Source organism: Microtus ochrogaster, chromosome 16, assembly GCF_000317375.1.
Source record: "Microtus ochrogaster isolate Prairie Vole_2 chromosome 16, MicOch1.0, whole genome shotgun sequence".
NCBI classification, from domain to species: Eukaryota; Metazoa; Chordata; class Mammalia; order Rodentia; family Cricetidae; genus Microtus; species Microtus ochrogaster.
Window position 1 is genome coordinate 1,373,651 of NC_022018.1, and position 22,817 is coordinate 1,396,467.

Below are 22,817 nucleotides of genomic sequence, written 5' to 3' on the forward strand. Positions count from 1 at the left end.
ACAGATACCTGGCGTTGTTTTCCTGTTATCCAGCCAGCACCCTGCACTCCACCGTGTTTTCTCTGACATTGTATCCCCAGTTAATGAGGAAGGTGTTTCAAAGAACTAATTAGCAGAAGCAGGGTTTTCTCAGAGATGTCTACCCAGTAGAGAGCCCCAGGCCCCTCCCCTCTTACCTGCAATGACAGCTGTCTAGGACTTGAGAGTCCACTTGCCTGGTGAGAACGTGAAGATGTTCCACCTGACTGCACATTTTGATACAATTACTTGGCCCTGATATTTTGGATGGAGGTTAATGGATATACACCCACACAAAACATCTGATACAACTTTTCTAATAAGCTGAAAACAAATACCCTACTTTTTCTAAGGTTAAAAAAACAAGTTGCTTCTGGCCAATTGAAGTTCAAACACAAACCAGCAGGAATTTAGAGCTGTTCATGGATGGACCACTGGTATATACAGGTAAGGCCACCCATCATACCCATTGTATAGGTACCAATAGCATTGGAACATCCAAGTTGATGTATTTACAAATGCAGCAGATACCCAACAGAGGCCGTCAGTGTGGGCCTAAATTCCAGGAGACCCTCAGGGAGCATTTGCACATTCCTTACTCCAGCTCCATCCTGGGAACCCACCCTGAAACCTCCTATGGCACCATGAGTAAACAGCAAAGTGAGAAAATCGGAATTTTAAAACAGTATTCAAGACACCCCTAGCCAAACGGTGTCATGCTAATGACTTCTACTTTTAGCTGACAAGTCGTGCTATTTAAACAACCACATTTTGCTGCAAGACAGCCTTCAGGAACAGGTACCAAGGCAACCAGGCTGCTGCCGGGCTGTGGGGAGCTGGGGGAGGAAGGACGCACTGATAAGAATCCAAATCACCACCACAAACTCGAAAAATTATCCGAAGGAAAAACGAAGAACTGGACTTCATTCAACATCCATCTGGCATCTCTGCCAGGAAAGAAATAACTTAGGGCTCCACGTCTTTAACCAGTTTCACATTTGAGAACTACATGGAAGGAGATTCAACGCTGCTCAAAGAGATGATCTGAAAACGATTTCTGTGGCTGACATTTTGGTGATATTTCTGGACATGACATCTTTGGTTGATGACTTAGGTATAGAATATGAAGCTAGTAATCTCTGTAACCTACTCCTGTTAGAAGAGCTAAACACAACACTGCTGCTGTCAAAATACGTCACCATAGACTCATATGCCAAAATAGTTTTATGTCAAAAGCTATTAATCATAATATCAGTATATAGAATGAGGGAGGCAAGCAATATAAATTTCATTTCTTCCCAATATGAATAATAAAAATCTGTCACATGTCTACCTACATTCTGAATCAAACCCCAGAACCAAATCCTGAAACTAAGCAAGGCCTGCAGAAGTCTAGTCTGCTCTGGTGGAGGATGAGACAGGGCCCACCGTGTGGGGAAGCTGGTCAGCAAACATCTACCCTACCGAGGTGGGAACACTTTAACTCTAGCTCAGTGAAACTGACTTAGGAACTTACATCCAGAATTGTACGAAAGTCAACTAGTTTTTTTTTTTTTTTTAGTCACTGAATTCAGTCTGTTGTAGCAGCAAAAAGAAACTAATACAGTGACGGTATATAAAAAGCGTTCTGGGCGTCTCCCTCTATAGGCTTTTACAATGAATCGTAATGCCACTTCTATTTACTGAGCTGTTTCCAGCTTTAAGGCCCTGTTGACAAAATCTATGCCAGCTGTTGCCTAATATTAAAAAAAGTGGAGTAAAATAAATGTATTTTGGTCTTGGCACAGAAAGTATACAAATGCATATGTTTGGACTCTTACAGGAGGCTATTACACATTATTAGTAATATTACAATAACTGAAATATACTTCCAAATCTTAACCCTGTAATACGTTACTTAACAGTGGTTACCTTACTGTTGGTTTTCTCGAAAGAAAATGAAGAGTAAATGGATTGATGGAGAGGTAGTTCAGCGGGAAAGGTGTTTGTTCATGTGAGCACAGGATGTGAGTTAAGAGCCCTCAACCCATGTGTCTTAGTTAGGGTTTCTATTGCTGTAAAGAGACGTCATGGCCATGGCAACTCTTACAGAGGAAAACATTTAGTTGGGATTGGCTTACAGCTTCAGAGGCTTGAGTTTAGCCCATTGTCTTTATGGTGGTATGCATAAGTCAGACACGGTGCTGACCCACAGGCAGAAGCCACTGTACCACTCAGCATGGCTTGAGCATAGAGACCTCAAACCCTGCTTCCACAGTGAGACTTCCTCCAACAAGGCCACACCTACTCCAGCAAGGCCACACCTCCTAATACTGCCACCTCCTATGGCCCAGCAAACACATGAGTCTATGGCGATCATACCTATTCAAACCACCACACCATGTAAAAGGTGGGCAACTCTAATGCTGGACAAGTACAGACAGGTAGATCCCCGAAGCTCTGGAAGTCAATTTAGATAAATGAATATGCTCCAGGTTTAGTGAGAGTCTCTGTCTCTAGAGTTGCAATCAGCATTGATCTCCGGCCTCCACACAAACACAGAATGGATACCTGCATGTATACATGTACACATATATGCAGAAACACACACACACACACACACACACATACACAGGGAGAGAGATAAAGAGGGGGGATGAAGAGCGAGGAAGGCTACAAGACAATGGTAAGTCCATATACCTAGTAATTAACAGTAGAGAGGCAGGTGGTGAGCAAATGAGTGCGAGACAGAGAAAAGCTAGCTGCACGCCAGTTACCTTTCCTAACTACAACACCCAGAAAGATTTTTTTTTCTTTTTACAAGTGCTGGGAGTTGTTATGCACACCTGTAATCCCATTTATCAGAAGGCTGAGGCAGGAGGCTAAGAATTAGATGCCAGCTTGAGCTACTTGGTGGCTACCACACTAGTGCCACCTTGTCTCAAAAAGCAACAAAAATCAAAATAAACAGAAAGATAGGAAGCCTTTGGGATAATAGAAACCTAGGGTACAGGAACCAGGATCTGGGTGAATCCAGGCATCTTCCTTCTTTCTTTAGGTCATTCGCTCATTGTTTATGGCAAATACAGTTTACTGAAATAGCTCCAAGAATCCCATCCTCCCCTCATCACCACAGGCTTTGCACACTGAGTCTGCATTTCATTGTGACCATTCCTTTGGCCAATGTGAAATAAGTCAAAGAGCCTGGGTACCTGAGGATACAGCTTGTGCACATGAGAGATAACCTGGAGCATCTTCTCAGAGACAACCATACAAGCAGGGCTCAGGGGACCCAAAGAGAAAGAGGACACTGGAACAAGCAAGCTGTCTTTTTGACAGTAGTGTAAGTCCACTGTACAGTGAGATGATCCAACAGCCATCATTTCATTTTCTGCTTCTATATAACAGCATCATAGGCTGGACAACTTAAAAAGAAGATGTTTTTGTCACTGTTCTAGAAACTGGAAAGGTCCACATCAAGAGGTGGGCATGTGGTTGTCCTTCCTGCATCATCTTCCCATGGCAGAGGGCACTGCACAGTGAGAACCTGCTGCTGCTCCTTCCTCTTCCTTTTCTGCTGCTGTCTTCCTTCTTCTTCCTGCTCCTCTCTTCTCCTCTTGATAAAGCCGTTAACCCCATCTAGGGAACTAGACCTACAAGATCTCAGCTAACTGTGCGCACTTCTCGTGGGGCTCCATTTCAAACACAAACATCAGACATATGATGAGAGCCTTTGTTTCTCTAACAAACAACTTTCGGGGGTGCCATTTACAAGCAGAGCACTCACCGGTCAATCAGCCCCCCAGCTGAGCAGGCTCACGAAAGATCCAAGGAAATAACAGCGAAAACAGTTCTGCGTAGGAGAACTGTAAGTGAACCAGAAAGTTCTGGTCAATAGTATAGCTAAGAATCGACAGTGAGCAATCCAGTAGACGAGAAAACACGCAAATCTGTGATAAACTGGTGTGCAAAGAACTGTTAAAGAAACAACACGGACCAGAAAATTTTCATTCATACATAACACAACACACGTCCCTAAGGAGCGAGAGACAGTTAATAATTGATAGGAGAAGAGGGGTTATATTCAATAGTAGCCACTGGTAAATCGCCTGTGCTCAAGTAAATAACCTCTTCCCTCCCACCTATGATCATGTAAGCAAGCCTCATCCTTTAGGCACTGAGCCAGGAACAGAGACAGCTGAGAAATAACATTCTCTTGGATGTTAGGTTGGGTAAGTCATTTTCTGCATCCTCTTACAACAAATTACAGCTAGCCGAGTCTTTTGGATAGCAATTGCTTTCACTGGGGTCAGTCAACTGAAATGACCAAACAATGAACCTTTACCACTGACCATTGATCTTGTTAATTGCATGTGCCACTACATTTGCTTCTGTGGTTTCCAGCCGGCCCTCACTTAGCACTGCTCCAATTGCTAAATGGTCAAAACATACAGAGTGACAGATTTAGTATTTCACCGGCAATTTATATAACTGTCAGCTACCCAGTTGTTGTGGTGAATTGTGATTTATTTGTCTCGCATTGTAGCACATAACCTTTTAAATAGAAGAGGAAAAGTCAACTCCTTTGTAAAGCTTAATATATGACCATCTACCCCTTTACCCTATGAACTGGATTTGAAAGAGAGGGGATCAAGTAAGTGATGTATTTCCCTTCCTACAGCTCTTTTTTCAGTATAATGCATTCATATACGGGGCTTCCATTACTAAGCTTGATTTGCACACTGCACAAAAATCCATAGGAGATCTGAGCGCTTTACATGAGGGACAGTAGGCTACCAGCTGGCTAAAAAGAACCTAAAATAGAAAGTTGAAACAGGACTGTTTAGGGGAGAAACGTTATACTGAAGGCTTTGTGGGAAATTATGGTTCTGTGGGTAATTATGGGGACCTTAATAGTTTCCAAATTACATGTAAAGCTTCCCAAGTAGAAATGTACTCCTGGTTTCATGAGTTTCTCAAAAGAATCGACATCTTCTGACAATTAACAATAATGGCTTAAGATACAGCAGGTAGCTATCATAACTAAAGGGACTAAATAATGGCACTACATTAAGGGGCATCAAATCCTGTTACATAGAGCAGTCTGTAAGCAAAATAGAAGACAGGTGAGAACTGCTTAGGTCTGCTCCCCCAAACTGATAGAAGTCCCAGTATCTCAGAATGTGGCTGTATCTGAAGACAGGGACTTTATGGAGGTGATTTATTTAAAATGGTATCCCACGAGAGTGGACATTAATCCAGTCTCCCTGGGCTCCAGAAGAGAGGAAGACATTTGGATACAGATAGAAAGGTGCTGTGAAGACACAGGGTGAGGCAGGCACAGGGAACAGCGTTCCATGGACAAAGAAAAGAGGTATGGAACAGATCCTTCTACATCACCAATACCCAGAAAGATCCAGTTCTCAGGTTCAGACTTCCAGCCTTTCCAAGCGGGAGGGAGACCTGGGTTATAGCACAATGCTACTTAGAAAACTAACACAGTTTTAGGTATAAAGGTGAAGAGATGACATAAAAAGCAATTAAGACTCTGATATTGTCCTGGGTAGTTAAAATATGAGAGGAAAAGGGTTTCAAAGGATGTGTTCAGACAATTGTGATTAGATATGAACCCTGCTATGTTTGGAATAAACACTGTCGGAAAGTGCACTGATGGAAGAGTAACTTCTTGAAGTTGTGTAAACAGGAAAGAAAAACATGCTATGTCACTGTCCTCCACATGGCCAAAGATCAAAACGAGGCCAGATTTCTGGATCTAGGCACAATGAATAACTAGACAGTAATGCAATAAGTGCTTCCAGATATCAGGCAAGATGTAGCTCAGGACTAGACCCATAAGAGAAGGGAGATAAACTGGGGAAATCCATATTCATCCTTGTTTTCTCACATGGATGTTTCCAGGTAGTTACAGCCAAAGCGATAGATCAGACATCATGGTATGGTGGAGTTGAAAAGACAGAAATCACACATGTCTTCAGAGAAAGCAAGGCAGTGTTAAGAAAGGAATTAATAAAAATACAAAACAGAGCCACAGAAGGATCTCCACGAGTCAGTGACCAAACAACACTGATGTCTAGTACAAGTGTCCTCAAATCTACGAAAGCAAAACAAAACTCACCAGAGAGGAACAACTGCAGATAGATGTAACGGAACCATTGCTGCAGTTTACAGAGGATCAAAACTATGCCCAGACCATGATGAATGCAGAGCCCTCACTGTAAACATGGTCACACAAGGAAGTCTGATGAACTGCGGTAAGCTAGTCCCAGAGTTAACCTAGTATGCATGGACTGACCCCATTAGGCATTATAAACACGCCTTGAAAGAAAGAATACCTTGAAAGAGCTACTTTGCTTGCAGGTAAAGTAACTCTCCGCTGGACTTAAGCTCAACTACCTGCAAAGGAAGATAGCAGAGGTCACGTGCTCAGAGACACACTGTGTCAGGCTGGGATGGAGCTCAGTCTGCAGTGTGCTTGCCAGACTTGCAGGAGTCGTAGGATCAAGCTCCAGCATCACATGAACTGAGTGAGGCATGCATTTCTGCAAGCCCAGTGATAGGGAGGGGGAGCAAGAAGATACAAGTTCAAACATCCTGGGTTACACGAGCAGTTTGAGAGAAGCCTGCCTGATAAATAAATAAAGAAATTTGACTAAAATCGTATCTATGGTCTCTATATATCTTATTTATTTATTTATTTATTTATCTATCTATCTATTTATTTATTTATAATTTAGTCTGCTATGCAGTAGACCAGAAAACAAATTAATCAAAAATTTTAAGGGTTAAAAATATATACGCTAGAAATCACACAACACTGTAAATCTGAAAAAAGTATTAAAAACTCTCAGAAATGGCAAATTCTGGAAAACCAAAATTCTCAATTTTGAAACAATTAAAAAGCCAAGGAAGAAATCAGAAGGGGAATTAGAAACCCTTTTAAACTGAAATATAATGAAAATACAGAGTATATGGCATGCAGTTAATACAGCAACAAGGGAAATTTTTATATTTCTAAATGCGTATTATAGAAGAGTCATTAAAAATTTTAACTTTTCAGCCGGGTGGTGATGGCGCCCACCTTTAATCCCAGCACTCGGGAGGCAGAGGCAGGCGGATCTCTGTGAGTTTGAAGCCAGCCTGGTCTAGAAGAGCTAGTTCCAGGACAGGAACCAAAAAAACCTATGGAGAAACCCTGTCTTGAAAATCAAAAAAAAAGAAAAAAATTAACTTTTCACTCAAATCTAAAAATAAATAAATAAATAAATAAATAAACCAAACAGAACCGAGAAAGGAGAGAATAAAAGGAAATTATATTTAATAAAGTATCTGACCCACTCGAAGGTGGTAGGAAGGAGAGAATAAATGCAAATTCCAGCTCTAGTAAACAAACTCGGACAGCATAGATTTAGATGCTACACAGCTTAAAATGTGCACACAAGATTTCTGAAGTCCTAAACTCCACCAGACACTAGGAGAAATAGAAAGTCTTCAGAGAAGTGGATGGTTAAGACTATTGCTAAAACCGCACATCACAGCTAGAGAAGTCAGAGAGACAATGCTGACACTGAGCTGACCCTTCCTCCCTCTAGCTGGTCTGCACAGCACCAGACATTGCCATGCAGGCTGGGGAGGGAGCAAAGGCTTTCCTCTATGTAAAAGCTGTTTAATGGTGCAAGATTGGAGCACGTGAACATCCCTATCCAACACACACACACACACACACACACAGAGAGATTCTAGTTAACAAGGTATGGTAGTTTGAATGTAATTGACCCCCATAATCTCATGGGGAGTGTCACTATTAGGAGGTGTGGCTTTGTTGATGAGGGTGTGGCCTTGTTAGAGGAAGTGTGTCACTGTGGGGGCAGGTTTTGAGGTTTCCTATGCTCAGGAGACTGCCTGGTATCTTAGCCAACTTCCTGTGGCCTGCATATGAAGATGTCGCCAGCATCATGTCTGTCACACTCCCCACCACGATGATAATGGACTGAACTTCTGAAACTGTAAGCCAGACCTGCAATTAAATGCTTTCCTTATAAGAGTTTCCATGGCCTTGGTGTCTCTCCACAGCACCTGGAGCCTTACCTAAGACACAAGGTGATCGCAGCCCATTTGTGGTTTCACGGGAGCACCCTCGTCACTGTGGACAACTGACCAGAAGGAGCAAGGCTATGGTACCACGGAGGAGGCTGTTTGAAGTTGAGCAGCCCTCTGAAATGCCTCGGCTCAGAAATGTTTCAGATTTCACATTTGTTTCAGATTTTGGAATATTTGCATTTACATAATGAGATATCTTAGGAATCGGCCCAAAGCTAAACATAAATTCATTTATATCTCGTAGCCACCACAGACACAGCCTGAAAGCAATTTTACACAATAGTTTTAACAGTGTCTGTATTTGGACTTCAACTCGTCACAGGCAGTCAGAAGAGGTTTCCCACTGACAGTGTTATGTTGGCCCCCAGAGAGTCTCAGACTTTTGGATTAAGGCAACTGAATGTACATAATAACCCAGGTGAGAACAAAGAAAGGCAACAGGTGTGCCACAGGGGAGCCGACGACAGTCCCACAGACTGAGACACTAATGTCATTCCTATCTTGCAATGTTTAACCATTTGCTTTATTACTTCCTTCTTTCAGAGATATATGCTATCGGAGGGGGAAAATGTTTCATTTACAACTGTTCACCCAAACCAGGAGACACAGGAACACATCCTACACAGAAACTAGGATGAAAAAGAAGATTGGGTATGGCTGTCCAAGGAGGTGGCTTTCTCTTAGCATTGCAGACCAGTGCTTCCAACCGGACTTAAGTACACACATAGCACATTTAGATGCTCTCATCCCAAAGCAGTCAGTGTAGGAGAATAAAACTGATGAATGTGCCAACAGTTCATCCCAGAAAGGTCTAAATGAACATAGTCTTAAAAGTTCATCAACACTACATCCCTGATGTTGACAATATGAAGGACAGCCCCCCCCCCCCCATTCTACTCCATTCCCGGCTCTGGTATCCCGAAATGTTTACACTCACGTTTGTAATAGCATTTGAGGTCAGTCTGAACAGAGGGTTGCTCATTTACTTCAGCTAGGAGTAAGACACAGGGGATACTTTGAAAAGAGATGCCACAGAACTGGGAGACATTGTATATGCATTCAGGAGGTAAGAACTGTGTTCACAGACACGCCTGTGGAATAATAAAAATTAAATCCAGGAGCTTGGTTACTGCCGACATTTCTCCCAGGGCAAGCACACATTTAGTGTCCCATTAAATCAAAGGATGCCCACTACACACAGTGGCATGCTTCACCAGCTAGTGCTAACACGGATTGATGTGTGTGTTCAATCACACCGAACCTGACGTGTCTCCGGAAATTTATACTGCACAGCGGAAACGTTTGCTATGATACAGCTTCCCACTCCCTTGAAGGCAGTAACTCACCAGGTAGAAATACAACTCACTTAGCAGTTTTAAAAATCCATGCTTAAAGTATTTTCAGGGGCCAATGATTCACCGGAACAGAATAGATAAAGTGGGACTTGTTAAAAAATATCGTGGAGGAGGCTTGAGAGGGGGTCATTTTTGATTATCCACTAAGACCATGGAGAATCAAAAGATATGAAACATGGCTTTTTGTAAAGTCTGGTGAAAGATATATTACCAACAGGGATAACATGTAAGAGCCAGCCCACAGTACCATCCAAGTCAAAATTCAAAGTTTGGCAAATTTTTTTTTTATTCTTTCCACTTCCTTTTTTCCAGATGAAATTAGGAAACATATTTGGGATCATCCCAATCTGTCATCTAATGGCATATTTTACCTTCTCGTTGGCTCGATATCAGCATGTTTATAAACTACCAGGAGGAACACTTACTTTTGAAACCAAGAGATCTGAGCTAAAAACCAGATCCTCTGAACAACAGACAATGTCAATTATGTAGGGAATGATGGATGAAGCACAGACCGCTGGAGTCACCTTACAAAGAAACCAGAAAGCTCTTCTTCCAAAGAGCACAGAACTGAGAGTTTAGGAGACAGTTTTGCAAATAGAGACATTTGGGTTATAAACTAAGGTATTATGTAGTTCTATTAAGTTTAAAAACAGGCTTAAAGTGTGAGTAACCAATTTTGTTTCATATACAAGTAAGAAGTGACATGGGTTTTTGGCAAAAAGAAAAATTTACAGGGGAAGGAAAGATTGCTCAGTAGTTAGAAACACTTTTTGCTCTAATAAAAGATTGAGTTCAGTTCCTTGCACCTGTGTGTGTGGCTAAACTGTCTATAACTCTAGTTCCAGGAGTGATCTGATGTCCTCTTCTGGAACATTCACTTATGTGCACACACACACCCACATACATAATTAATACATTGGGAAGGAAGGAAGAAGGAAGGAAGGAAGGAAGGAAGGAAGGAAGGAAGGAAGGAAGGAAGGAAGGAAGGAAGGAAGGGAGGAAAAGAGGGAGGAAGGGATGGAGGGGGGGAGGAGGGAAAGAGAGAGAGGGAGCGAAGAAAGAAATAAAGCTAGGAAGAGAGCAAGCGAGCAGACCAGCCTTTGTCACTTGGTGGCCTATCTCTTCAGCCACATCAAGCCACATGCCAATCATTTCACAGACTTAGCATTATGTCTTTTACAGTATCTTCATTAATCTACAGTGCTTTAAAAACCAAGATGCTCTTTAGAGAGACCAATCTATATGTTATTCTGTTCTAAAAAGGCATAAAGCAAAGAAGCCAACAGCCCATGGTGCTCCTTTTCTTAACCTGGTGAACATATTGCACACAGTGGCCTGACTTCCACACTCCAGATCCTAGTGCGACTGCTTGTATTACTCTACTTTTCTCATGGCTATGACACAATACTTGACAGAAGAAAAAGAAGGGAGAAGAGTTTTACTTGGGCTCAAGAGTTTTGAGTGATACAGTCTATTGTGGAAGTGAGGGCGGAGCTGCAGAAACAGCAAGGTCTTTAGCAGCAGGAGTCTGTGGCTGCTGCTTCTCACATTGTGGCTAATCAGGAAGCAGAAAACAGACTAGAATCAGAACTGGGTGTAACCTTCAATGCCTGTTCTTAGTGACCCAATTTCACCAGCAAGGGCTCACGTTGACAAACTCCCTAAACAATGCCACCAGCAGGGACCAAGAGTTCAAATAATGAGTCCGTGGGGAGTGGGCATTTCCGGTTTAAATCATCACACCTCCCATGGGTCCTTGGCATGTCCTTCAACCTCACAGAGCTGTCAGTTACTCACCCACTAAATAGGGAGAAACACCCCAATTTCACTACATTGTTGGACATTCAAGTGAAATGATATGTATAAAAATGATGAGTACATACGTTTATACACTCAATAAATACTAGTCTTCTCTTATATTCTTTGTGACTTCTTCAGAGTAATACAAAAAAACTGAAGTAATTTTTTAAATGAGGAAATAAAAGGTCAGTATTCACAAGTGCTCAGGAACCTCTTGGCTCTCATTTCTGGTCTCCTTTCTTCTGCCTCTCCCTGGCTCATCTTAGAAAGCTTCCACACACTCAGCTACGTGCAGCAGCTACTTTTGTGTCACTGTGACAAACATCTCGCAGCAAAAACTCATGGTTCTGGAAGTTCTCTGTTTGTCATGATTGGGAAGGTAAGAAGGTGATCATAGTAGTAGCAGTGGCAGCAAGCAGAGGGCTGCCACGCCAGGGACTCCAAGAACCAGTCCTCGTGAAAACTTACACCAACCCCTCAAAGGTTCCATAGCTTTCCATCTAGAGAATTAAGCAGTCAACACATAGCCTGTGGGATATTTTAGATTTAAACTGTAATACTATGCTGCTCCAAATTCCAGGCTTCGCAAGAACATCTGTGTCCTTGGTAATGTGCTCTCTGTTGCTTTTGTTTGCTTGCTTCTGCAGGCTTCCTATGGGGGCAAAAACTAGTGGTATCTGTGGAAACTATGTCACTTGGAGGAAAAGCCAGCACTCTGACCCTCTGTGGTGGGGAGGTTATAAACCTTTAGGAGGTAAGGTCTGCCTGGAGGGATGTGACGCTGTGGGAAGGCTCTGGAAGTTACAGCCTTGTCCTACTTCCAGTTCCCTCTCTGCTTCCTGTGTGTAGATTTGAAAAATGTGATCGGTCATCTTCCTAATCCCGCCTCTGTGCCATGCCTTCCCTGGCACAGTGGACTCTATCCCTCTAGAAGTATAAGCCCTTTCTCCCTCAAGTCACTTTTAGTCACGGTATTTATCACAGCAGTTAAGAAGTAACTAATGCAGTCTGGAAGTCCATGCCCCCCCCCGCCACCACCACCACTACCTTTGCTACATTCACACTTTCCTTATTTCTCCCAGAGGAGCCGCATCAGGACCTTGGCTCAGGCTGCTCCCTCTGCCTGGAAGGCGCCTTCCCTCCTTTAGGTCTCAATGCATTATAGGCTAGGCAAGGCCTTCTCAGATCACCTCTCCCCCACCCAGCACTTGCTTAGGCCTGATTTTCGATACTACGTGATTTAGCATCTCTCCTCACTTACCTAGATCTCTCAGACTTTGTCAATTGTCTGCATGTCTCCTTCCCTTCCTTCCCTCCATATGGGCTGCTGTCTCCTCTTAGCACCCCTGGCAGATATGCTAAACAGGAGCTTAATAAATACTTGTTGGACAAGCGAATTCTGCTTCTTGGGAAGGTCAGTCCTTTGGAATTAAAACAAAATAGCCTAAAGAAGGAAATTAATAAATGCCTGAATGAATACAGGAGCAGGTGACTCAATTCCCAATTTATATCTAATATAAATATATAAATATATAATTAATATCTAGAGATATCACTTCTGCATTGTGCTGAGAAATCACCTGACAGAAACAACTTAAGGGAGAAAGGTTTATCTTGGCTCCCGGTTTCAAAAGGAATTCAGTTCTATATGAGGCAATGGCAGTCACATGGGAATAGACTAAGAAGCAGAGAGGGCTGGGTAGGAAGAGTGGGTAAGTTCTTCAAGACACCCCCCCCCCCCCCCCCGTAGCCTAATTCTGCCAGCCAGGCCCTACCCCTGAAGGGCTCCACAGTGTGAAGTGGTGCCACGAACTGGGCAGTAAGTGTTTAAATCATGAGTCTGGGGTGACATTACTCATTACAACCACTACAATATAGATAGTCTGATGTGAAAGCGAGAAACCAGAAAAACAGTCTAAGTAAGGCAATAAGTCTACACAAGGAAAAGAAAAGCCACAGAATTCCAAGCAAGCCCCCGACTTTCACTGTGCTGTGTTCCTTCATGTCCTTGGATTAGAAAAGTCTGAACGCATCTGGATTTCTCTGCTTGGCTGAAATTCTTTCACCGAAGAGGTTTCAAATTACAAACTCTGGGTTTATTAGAAAGATTTTCACAAAAATCTCAGGAGCACTTACCTTGCTTATATAAGCCAAAAGGAAATCACCACACACACTTTAAAACATACTCAGAGGCAAAGCTGCAGCCAGTGGGTACCACAGAGACAGGAAGGATGAGCTGAATGAGAGAAGGGGCTTCAGAAGGTCACTGGGCATCACGTGCACAAGTGAAAGCCAAATCTACTGCAGTGCTTGCTTACCGAGAGGCAAGAATCACACAGGCAAAGCGACTGGCTTGGAATGAAACAGCTAAATAGTAATTCAGTTTGCAAAGCCCATTTCAGGCACACTTTGCATAGTATTCCAGCCTCACCCAAGGACCAGCAAAGCCTGCCATGCGATTGGCCTTACTGTCTCAAACTTCCTCCTGCACCATCTTGAAGGGTTGCTGTTTTTTGGTTCAAAATTGGAAGTACATGTCTTGGAATCTTCTTCCTGCCATATGGGTGGGTAGGAGCCCATCACAGTGGTCAGGAACATGGGCCTAGAGGAAGACTGACAGGTTCAAGGAAAGCCACTGTGACTCATAGCTGGGCCCTTAAGGATATGTCACAAATCCTCCCTGAGCCTCAGTTTCTCCATCTCTAAAGGTCTGTTCCCCATTCTCACAAGTCCAGAAGAGATTGCATGGAAAAAGTACATATCACTGCGCTCCGGCATTCAAGACCTTACCAGCTATGATTATATTACCAGCTAGCATGTTGCCCTTGGTTTTTAAAATAACCACTGCTCAAAAATCTTCATCTTTATTTTAAATTAGTAACTAGGGTTTCTGAAGAATTTATTACCTATTTCAAATGAAAGTATTCACTTCAAAGTAGAAAAAGACTACCAGACAGACGTAGACAGTGTTTTCTAGGTATGGCTAGCAGTAATGAAGCCACCCAAAGACTCATTACAATTCTACTCCTAAGTAAAAAAATATACACACGTTGTTATAGGATACCTTAAAGGAAATGTCAGAGAAATGTGATGGCATAGAATATTTATGTAAACTAAAAAAAAGAATAAGGCTTAAAAATACATAGATAGACCCATTCGGTTCAAGGAGGCACTTTTCTAATAAATCATCCAATAAAAGAATTGCCAAGCCAAACAGTGATGGTGCAGGCCTGTAATTCCAGCACTCTGGCGGGCAGGGGCAGACAGATCTCTGTGAGTTCAAGGTCAGCCTGGTCTATGAGCTAGTTCCAGGGCAGGCTCCAATGCTACAGAGAAACCCTGTCTTGAAACCCCACCCCCTAAAAAAAGAAAGAAAAAGAAAAAGAAAGAATTGCCTAGCCTAATACTTTAGATTACCATATTGCTTGCAGAACTGAAAAAGCAAGCAATATGGCAACCAAATGCATATTTACGTCTTCCAGTTTTACTAGTCACACTAAGTGAAGACACGCGTCAGAAGCACTGAGCGAGCTTCATCCTGTTACACAAGAATCTGTCTCACACTCAGAGTTTTGATTCAATAGTGTAGGAGGAGGTGAGTTATTTATGTTCTGTAAAATGTCCCCAAGTATTGCTAATGCTAAAATCCACAGTTAACAATTACTGGCCCAAGGCAGTGTTTTTCCCTAGGTAAGTTGTTTCCCCTTAGAAAATTCTCACTAAATGCCATTGCCTTTGAACTTTTCTATTCCCAGACAGGACCCACGAAGCCCAGGCTGGTCTTGAACAAGTGAGTCTCATATTTCGCATCTCAACTGCTAGGTTTACAAGTTTATATGACCAAAGGAATACTTTTTGGCTACTATGTTTTGCTTCGTTCCTTCCAAAGCAAAACTTGACTCCTTGTAATTCAGTGAAGAAAAGATGCTGAGCAATTATTCCTAAACCCTGAAAACTTGGTCCTCCTAACTTCAGAGGGGTGAAGAAGATGGGAAAGTGGGGGTGAAGTGGGGTTCATCCCACGAAATCAAGTGCCTGCTTGTCTTTACAGCTTTTGTTTTTATGTGTACAGCTCTATCTGCATGAGGGTAAGCCACATGTATGTAGTATGTATGTGTATGCCTGTGTCTGTGTGAGGATATGCCATAGGCACGTAAGTTCTTGCAGAAAAGTTGGGTTTCCAGTAACTGGAGCTACCGATAGTTGTGAGCCACCTGACAGTGTGCTGAGAACCAAACTTCAGTCCTCTGGAAGAGCGGCAATGCTCTTAACTGCTGGTCCAGCTCTCCAGGCCCGTTTATCTTTCATACAGTACTCTGCTTCAGAACTGTGGTCTCCTATGTGACAACCACACATAGCTATGAAACATCTGACTTGTGGCTGGTGGCCTCTGTGCTGGGAGCACAACTCTAGACAGAACCCACATTGTGCCCGCAACCTTCCTAATACATTAGTATCCAAGATTGCCACTTCATTACCTCATTCAGCAGGTTTTGTTTTAACTCGATACCGTCCATCTGGCATGGGTGAGCACGGAAGGCAGAGCAGGGAACAGACGTGAAAATGCTCTTACTCTCATGGCATTTTATATTCTCATTTGCAATGGCCTTTGAAAACCACCAGTCCTACTGTAGAATGGTTTTCTCCAACAAGCGTGAGTCAAATAAAGTGTTTTTTTTTTTAAATATCTTATTTTGGTATAGAGAAACAAATAATTGAGAAACAATATCAGTTTAAGAAAGTTAGGTGGGTCAAAGGAGAGAAGAAATGAGAGGAAATGAGAGACCAGTGAACATCAAGATTTTATTGTTTCTGTTTAACAAAGGGTCTCACTGTGTGACCCAGGGTGGCTCATGAGTCTCCTCCCCTGCCTCTATTTCCCAAGTGTGTGCCTGCCATTCATGAGCTTGTTGCCAAAGGGCAGTGTCAACTCATCAGTCAAACTGTGGGTTCAGAGGTTACAAGAGAGAAAGAAGAGACATCCACCTGGGGCCACACAGAGAACTGAAATTTAGCCACCTGTAACAGGACCAAAGAGTTCCCAGTAAAAAACATTTAACAATTCTCACTGGAGATGGCATCAGGGCAAACCAAAGCCACCACTGGAAAAGGCATTTTTAAGTAGCCAGAATAAATACGCTTTATCTAGTTGGTGAAAAATTTTAGTTGCGGGGGGGGGGGGGGAGCAAGAGATAATAAGAATATTGCTTTGGCAAGTCATTACTAGCCAATGAGAACCCAGAAAGCTTGCTCAGCTATCACACAAGGCATTCTAAAGGAAGCTCTTACTGCTAACCCCAAGCTCCTCCCACTACACCACCGGGTTGCAGGCCGTCCCTCAGCGATTTCTGAGATGCTGCCCTCTACAGCTGTATCACAGAAAGTCAACTCATAATACCTGGGCTCTGGCCAATGACAAATGGCCCTGATTTGATCAGAATGGGGTCCCTGAGTGAGTCGAGAGTGAGTGTCAAGGGGAGGAGAAAGGTCAGCCACAGTCGCAAAGTTGGGGTTATTATGAACTAAACCCAACATGAAGACTCTGACAAGCATCCTTACCTAGCTCTGGAGGCAGAACAGTCAGGCGGTTCCCCTGGATGTGGAGCTCCTTCAGCTGGGTGAGCTCGCCGATTTCCTTAGGCAGTGAGATCAGGTCATTATCCCTGAGGCTGAGCTAAATATACGAAAACAGGGAGCTGTCAAAACAATTTTTCATAAAGAGGTGCTCAACAGAAACTCACGCCCTCACCCAGTGCCCTCTCTTCCTTCAAGGCTCAATCTTTCCAATTCATTTAAAAGTGTCTGAGGCTAAACAAGAAACAGAAGCAGGAGCAGTGGTTCATTCCTGCAAAACAAACCTTACTCCTGCCCAAATTGACTTGATTCTACTCCTACAAGGGCTGCAGAAGTGAATTGATTTTCTAGGAATTTAGATAAATTACTTACTATCTGCAACTTCGTGAGCTTCCCAATATCTGGAGGCAGGATTTCAAAATCGTTGTCACTTAGATAGAGTGCACGCAGGGTGGCTGCAAATTAAACAGCAATATATAAACAGGGTGGCAAGGAATCCAACCATCTGGGGTCTGATCAATGCAAGGGAGTCAGCTTTGATTAATAACCCTGGCGAGGTGAAAAGCCTGTGACATACCTAGGGCTCACTCTAATAGCGAGCAGGTCAAACCTAGATTTACCAGTTGATTGTGGTGCCGGTGTATCCAGGAAAACATCTGTATCCAGGAGGACTGACACAATTAACAACCCCGGGCTTTAGACAAAGAGGTTGGCACCTTGCGATGTTTTCAGAAACGATAGCCATGTTTCCCTAGTACTTTAGATTCACATTTATTATACCATTTGCAGTTCCAAAGAAAGAAGGGCCACGTGGTCCCACAGGGCCACCCACATCAGAATCCAGAGCAAAGGGGCTCGTCCATCAAAACGGATCTACGTCAGATTGGGACTTTCTTATACAAATAGATCCATGTTAAGAATAAGTATATGAAGGGCTTTCCCGTGATGGACACCATCGTCGTGACTTTTTTGTTTCCATAATCAGGCTAATTACTGCCACTTTTCTTTGTCACTCTAATGATGAAACTGAATGAAGACAAAGGTGCTAAAATGAGGACATGGATTTAAGAGATTAAAGCTTAAAGCAAGCAGAATACTTGCACAGATTATAAGATGAAGGCATGATCCCAGCCGCCGAGGGCTAAAATCTTAAATAGCTACCAACAACAAAGCAAATTTAATTAGATGTACTTTAAAAATGTGCTTAGCAGCTATCAAATTACATTCCAACATGGGAAAACAGACAGAAATGTATGTTAACACATATAAGAAAAATCATTTTCTCTGTGGCCCAAGAAAACAATTTAGAATTGGTTTTATGTGCTTCAGAATGTCTGGTAGATGGCGTGAAAGGGAAGTTAAAAAGTGGAATTTTATAGGCTGCTTCAGAAGCGACAGATTTTCTAGTGTGGGCATCGTGACAAGAGGTTAAAGAAAGGGGACTCACCACAGTGTGGAGCCTGCCTGGTCGCCATAGCGAGGGCTAGGCCGCGCAAAGCTATATAGTGAGGTCCTTTCTCAGCAGTAACTTAGTAATAGAAATAAACACACAGAGCATGGCCAACAGATTGTCCACACAACACAGAAGTCCCTGTCACAGGTGCAGATAAACTGACTTCACATACAACTCTTCCCTGAGTATTTCATGAGTTGCTGGGATGTCAGTCATCCTGCTTTGTCTATGTATCTATAGCAAGAAAAGATAAACATGTAACCATCTGTAAAACAATTCCATAATGGTTGTATACTAGACAATGTCAGTCTATGGCAAGAAGAGCTCTTCAAAGACTTAAGTAAGAATCTGAGCTAGATATTTAAACAATTCTGTTAGCAGCTTATGAATGGATATTTTTATAAATAATTTCCTGGAGTATCTTTGAGCAGTGCATTGCAGAGAATTAATAGTAACCAGGAAAGAACCTTTTCTTTATTTTCTTTCACACTCTTAAAAAAGTCAAGATTCCTAGCTAGATGTGAGACTTGGTCTCACTGAGGAACAAAATCTCTCTTGGAAAGTTAATGTGACATTATTGAGTCCACTTATACATCAAATACAAATACTGCTGAACGATGAAGGAATATGCAAAAGGACTGTGATGGAAATACATAAATACATATATTTCTAACGATTTCTCTTAAGAGTTTTGGCAATGGCAAAGAAATCAGCACTCTTAGAACCAAAGTACTATGTTAAAGAGATTTACAGAATGAAAAGTTTCTCACTGAGGTAGAAGAAGTTTCCGGGGAGAGAATGTTCATTCAGGTTGTTGTAAGTCAAGTCCAGGACCTCCAGAGCCGGGAGAGAGCCAAATCCTCGAGGCAGTGTGTTCAGTCTGTTCATGCTGTGGTTTGGGAACAGAAGGAACTTGTCACCTCTCACAAAGCAGAAACTCACCAAGAACACTAGAAACGGTACAAACCCAGCTCATCAGGATGAAAGCCCCAACGCCTGACATGAGTCAGCATTTATGGAAATACAATTGACTTTTCAGCTTATGCAGGTAATTTAATTGACCAGAGGAAATAGTCACACAAATGGTACATGCAACATGCTGGATCATCACGTTAAGCTATTTAACATATTCCTTATTCCATGAGCATTTTGATCGTGCTGAGACTATATCAGGAATACAAATACATACAAATCTGAGCAGCTTTCAAATACAGTAGACACTGTTGACTCTAGTTACTGTGGTATATAATAACCTCTTGAACTTATGCCTGAAATTCCTAATCTTTTAGCATCTTCTTACTTCTTCATCCCTGCCACCTGCCTCTGGTGAAAATCACTTTATCCTGCTGACTTTCATATTTTACCTCTCCGATGAGATAATGCATACTAACCTCAATCTAAGCATTTTACTCAGACAACCCATGTTCACAAAATGAAAATTTTTAGTTATCACTTCCTCCAATAAAAAAACTCGAACACCACTCTATATACAAATACACAAAATACCTGTCTGTCTGATGAGAAACTTCCTTAAGCATGAGCAAACAAGAATTCAAAACATGTATTCCTGGTATTTGCTTTATTTCATCCATTCATTGTAACGGGAAGGGACATCACATTCCTGTTCTCTAACTATAAACCAATGATCACAATTATCTCCAGTTAGAATGCTGGTTGCCAGGGCCTGGGGCAGAGGGAGGGAAACTGGTTGTTTCAGGTTTGTAAGACAAGAGAATTCATGTGTCTTAGCAGAGTGGAAGCAGCACTCTTGACTGCCACACTACAGAAAGGTTAAGATGGTAAACCTTATGATACATATACCCACACTTCTAAGTGTGTATTGCGTGTGTATATGTGTGGTGGCTAAGGTTAGCTGTCAACTAGACACACCTGAGCAAAGAGACTCTTCACTGAAGAACTGCTTCTATCAGACTGACCTACAGGCATGTCTGTGGGGTGCTTTCCTCATGGCTCATTGGTGTGAGAACGCCCAGACACTATGGGTAGTGCCATCCCTCACGCAGCTGGGCCTGAGCTGTAGAAGCAAGGCAGCTGAAGAAATCAGACGCGACAAGCTAGTAAGCAGGTGTTCTCTCTAGTTCCTGCCGCAGTTCCTGCCTTGGCATCCCCTAATGCCAAATAATTTGTCAGCCAAATAAACCCTTCAGCCCCCGCATTGCGCTTGGCTAGCATTTTATTACTACATACATACACACATATATATGTATATGTATATATAAAATCAAAGAGAATATTTTGATATTATCTTTTATTTTTCTTATTGCAGCTCTCTTTGAGAATACTTAAAAGTCACTTTAAAAACACTTCAGTGTAAGCTGACAGGGAGGAAAGGCTGTGACACTGGAAATAAACCCAATCATTGACCATTCTAATAAGAGACACAGTGTTGCCCACCTCTACCAACCCAGACTTCATGAGAAATGAGGAAGCAAAAGGGAACCCAAGAGAAAAGTGGATTTACAAGTAATAAGCAGAGGGTGTCCCAGGCTGGACTACTCACCTTAGAACAGAGGGTTTTTTAGGGTCCCTATGATGTCACAGTCTGTGAAACACATCTATGTCAGGATTTTCATCTGGTTCACTAACTGCCAAGTGCTTACAAGATGAATTCTAGCAAAAAACTAGGCTGACAGTCCAGAACAGTTGACTGTGGTCCTCTACAGTGAAGTCTGTCCAAAGCCTATTAAACTGCAAACTCCGAACATCTAGGGCTTTTCATTTCTTGTAAAATACACAATGCACTGTACTTTTAAGAGTTAAGAACAGATCAAAACTTTCTCTTGTGAGCTGGCCTAAAGTTCTTTCATGTCTTGGAATCATCATAACAAACAGCAAATATTACATAACACGAAATCTGTTTGGTTAAGTGCATCTTCAGGACTATGGATGTGCGTGACCTAACCTTGTGCTTATGGTCTTCCGAGTGCACACTTGCATTCTACCTGCTTGTGCCAAGCAGTCCTTTTGATTCTGCCTTCTCTGGCCTTAATGTGCATGTATAAGTCTCTATGACATTCAAGAACAGAAACTCCTTTGTTGAAACCCATCTTAATTCCTTTCCCAATGAACTAAAAGTTTTGTTGCGATGCCAACTTCTATGGAGCTATGGAATTAAACACTGGAAGTTTTACATAATCAATAAACTTAGAGCCAAAAGTACAACTAATTCCAAAAGGACAAGAAAATAACTAAGGTGCATGTTCATCAAGTTGACCCTTCTGCTCAAACTCAACTGAACCAAGCCTGAGCTTATTATGCTTTTCCCAAATGTGTCTCCATCTCAAATTCCAAGCTCAACACAGAAATCTAGATTGTATCCCTCCCATCAGTAACTGTCTTGGCAATTTTTCTTCTACACAGTTTTCAAATTAACCCCTCCAGCCCCTCCTCCACTTTCATTGACCCGGATCATCTCAGCCACAGAGGCGGCTTCCCCGCTGTTCCCCACTGGCCTCTTGGCCTCTACCCCAACTCCCATTAGCCCTCTCCACGCTGAGCTTTCAGACAAAACTTCTCTCATTTCATACCCACTACTCTGCAAGACAAATTCTTTAATCGTCAGGCAGACACAGTCTGAAACTAGAGCTCCATCATATAAATCAGGGCAACATGACGGCTCCATTGAGCTGCATGATGGCTGCATTGATTGCTATTACCTAACATGGCACCTGGTAGCCACCTGGAACTCAACAAGCATCCGTCAGGTGATCGGCAAGCAATTCCCAAGTGTCTGGCTAGTCTTGCATCTCACGTGACCACCACCTGCCTCACATTTTACATCCAGTTACATCAGTGAACTGTCAATAAACACCCAAGAAGTTCCAGTTCTCTGAGCTTTGAAATGTGTCGCTCTCTCAACCTGAGATGCCTGCTTGGTTGTCTAGGTCAGAAACTCACTCGCAAGCATGGTTTGGGTTCCAGCGTTCACCCTGTGTGAAGCCTCTTGAGAACCCCATCTACAGCCTAACCCTAACCCTCATGTCTCTGATTCCATTACAGTTCCATCAGCCTCAGCACAACTACGACCCTACTGTGTTCACTGACAGTGTGCCGTGCCCCTATCTTAAGGTCCACACCAAGATATTGATCCTTGCTCCCCATCAGTAATACTGACATAGAATAAACAACTTACATAGTCAAGAAATAAATGAACAAATTAGTGAAACATTGATGATAACAATCACTAGTGCTGTGCTCTGATTAACATATATTAATTAGGGCATGTTCCTAATTACATGCTATTCAAATATGCACTGTGCATTAATATCCTTATAATATGCTAATAGATGTATATACTACATATACATACATCTTATATGTATTTTTTTAATTTTACAAATGCGCAGCTTAACAGTAAAGATACATATTTTTAGCATTTTTGCATACTAATTTACCATACAACTAATTTTTTTTTGTATGTTTGTGATTTATGTACATGTACTTACCTGTATGTGCGCCTGCGCAGGCCAGAGAAGGACATAGAGTGTGTGTCTTCT

General features: G+C 42.3%; 1 protein-coding gene across 2 annotated transcripts in view; it reads right to left on the reverse strand.

Moving 5' to 3' along the window:
- The window catches only part of Rsu1 (Ras suppressor protein 1), a 177,293-nt gene that overhangs the window by 107,704 nt on the left and 46,772 nt on the right, over positions 1 to 22,817 (reverse strand). For both annotated transcript variants that reach the window (XM_026783146.1, XM_005354629.3), the window contains 3 exons: positions 19,071 to 19,189; positions 17,220 to 17,302; positions 16,833 to 16,947 (listed from right to left, as the gene is read on the reverse strand). In XM_026783146.1, coding sequence (XP_026638947.1) covers positions 16,833 to 16,947; positions 17,220 to 17,302; positions 19,071 to 19,189 — 317 coding nt within the window. The remainder of the gene's footprint in view (positions 1 to 16,832; positions 16,948 to 17,219; positions 17,303 to 19,070; positions 19,190 to 22,817) is intronic.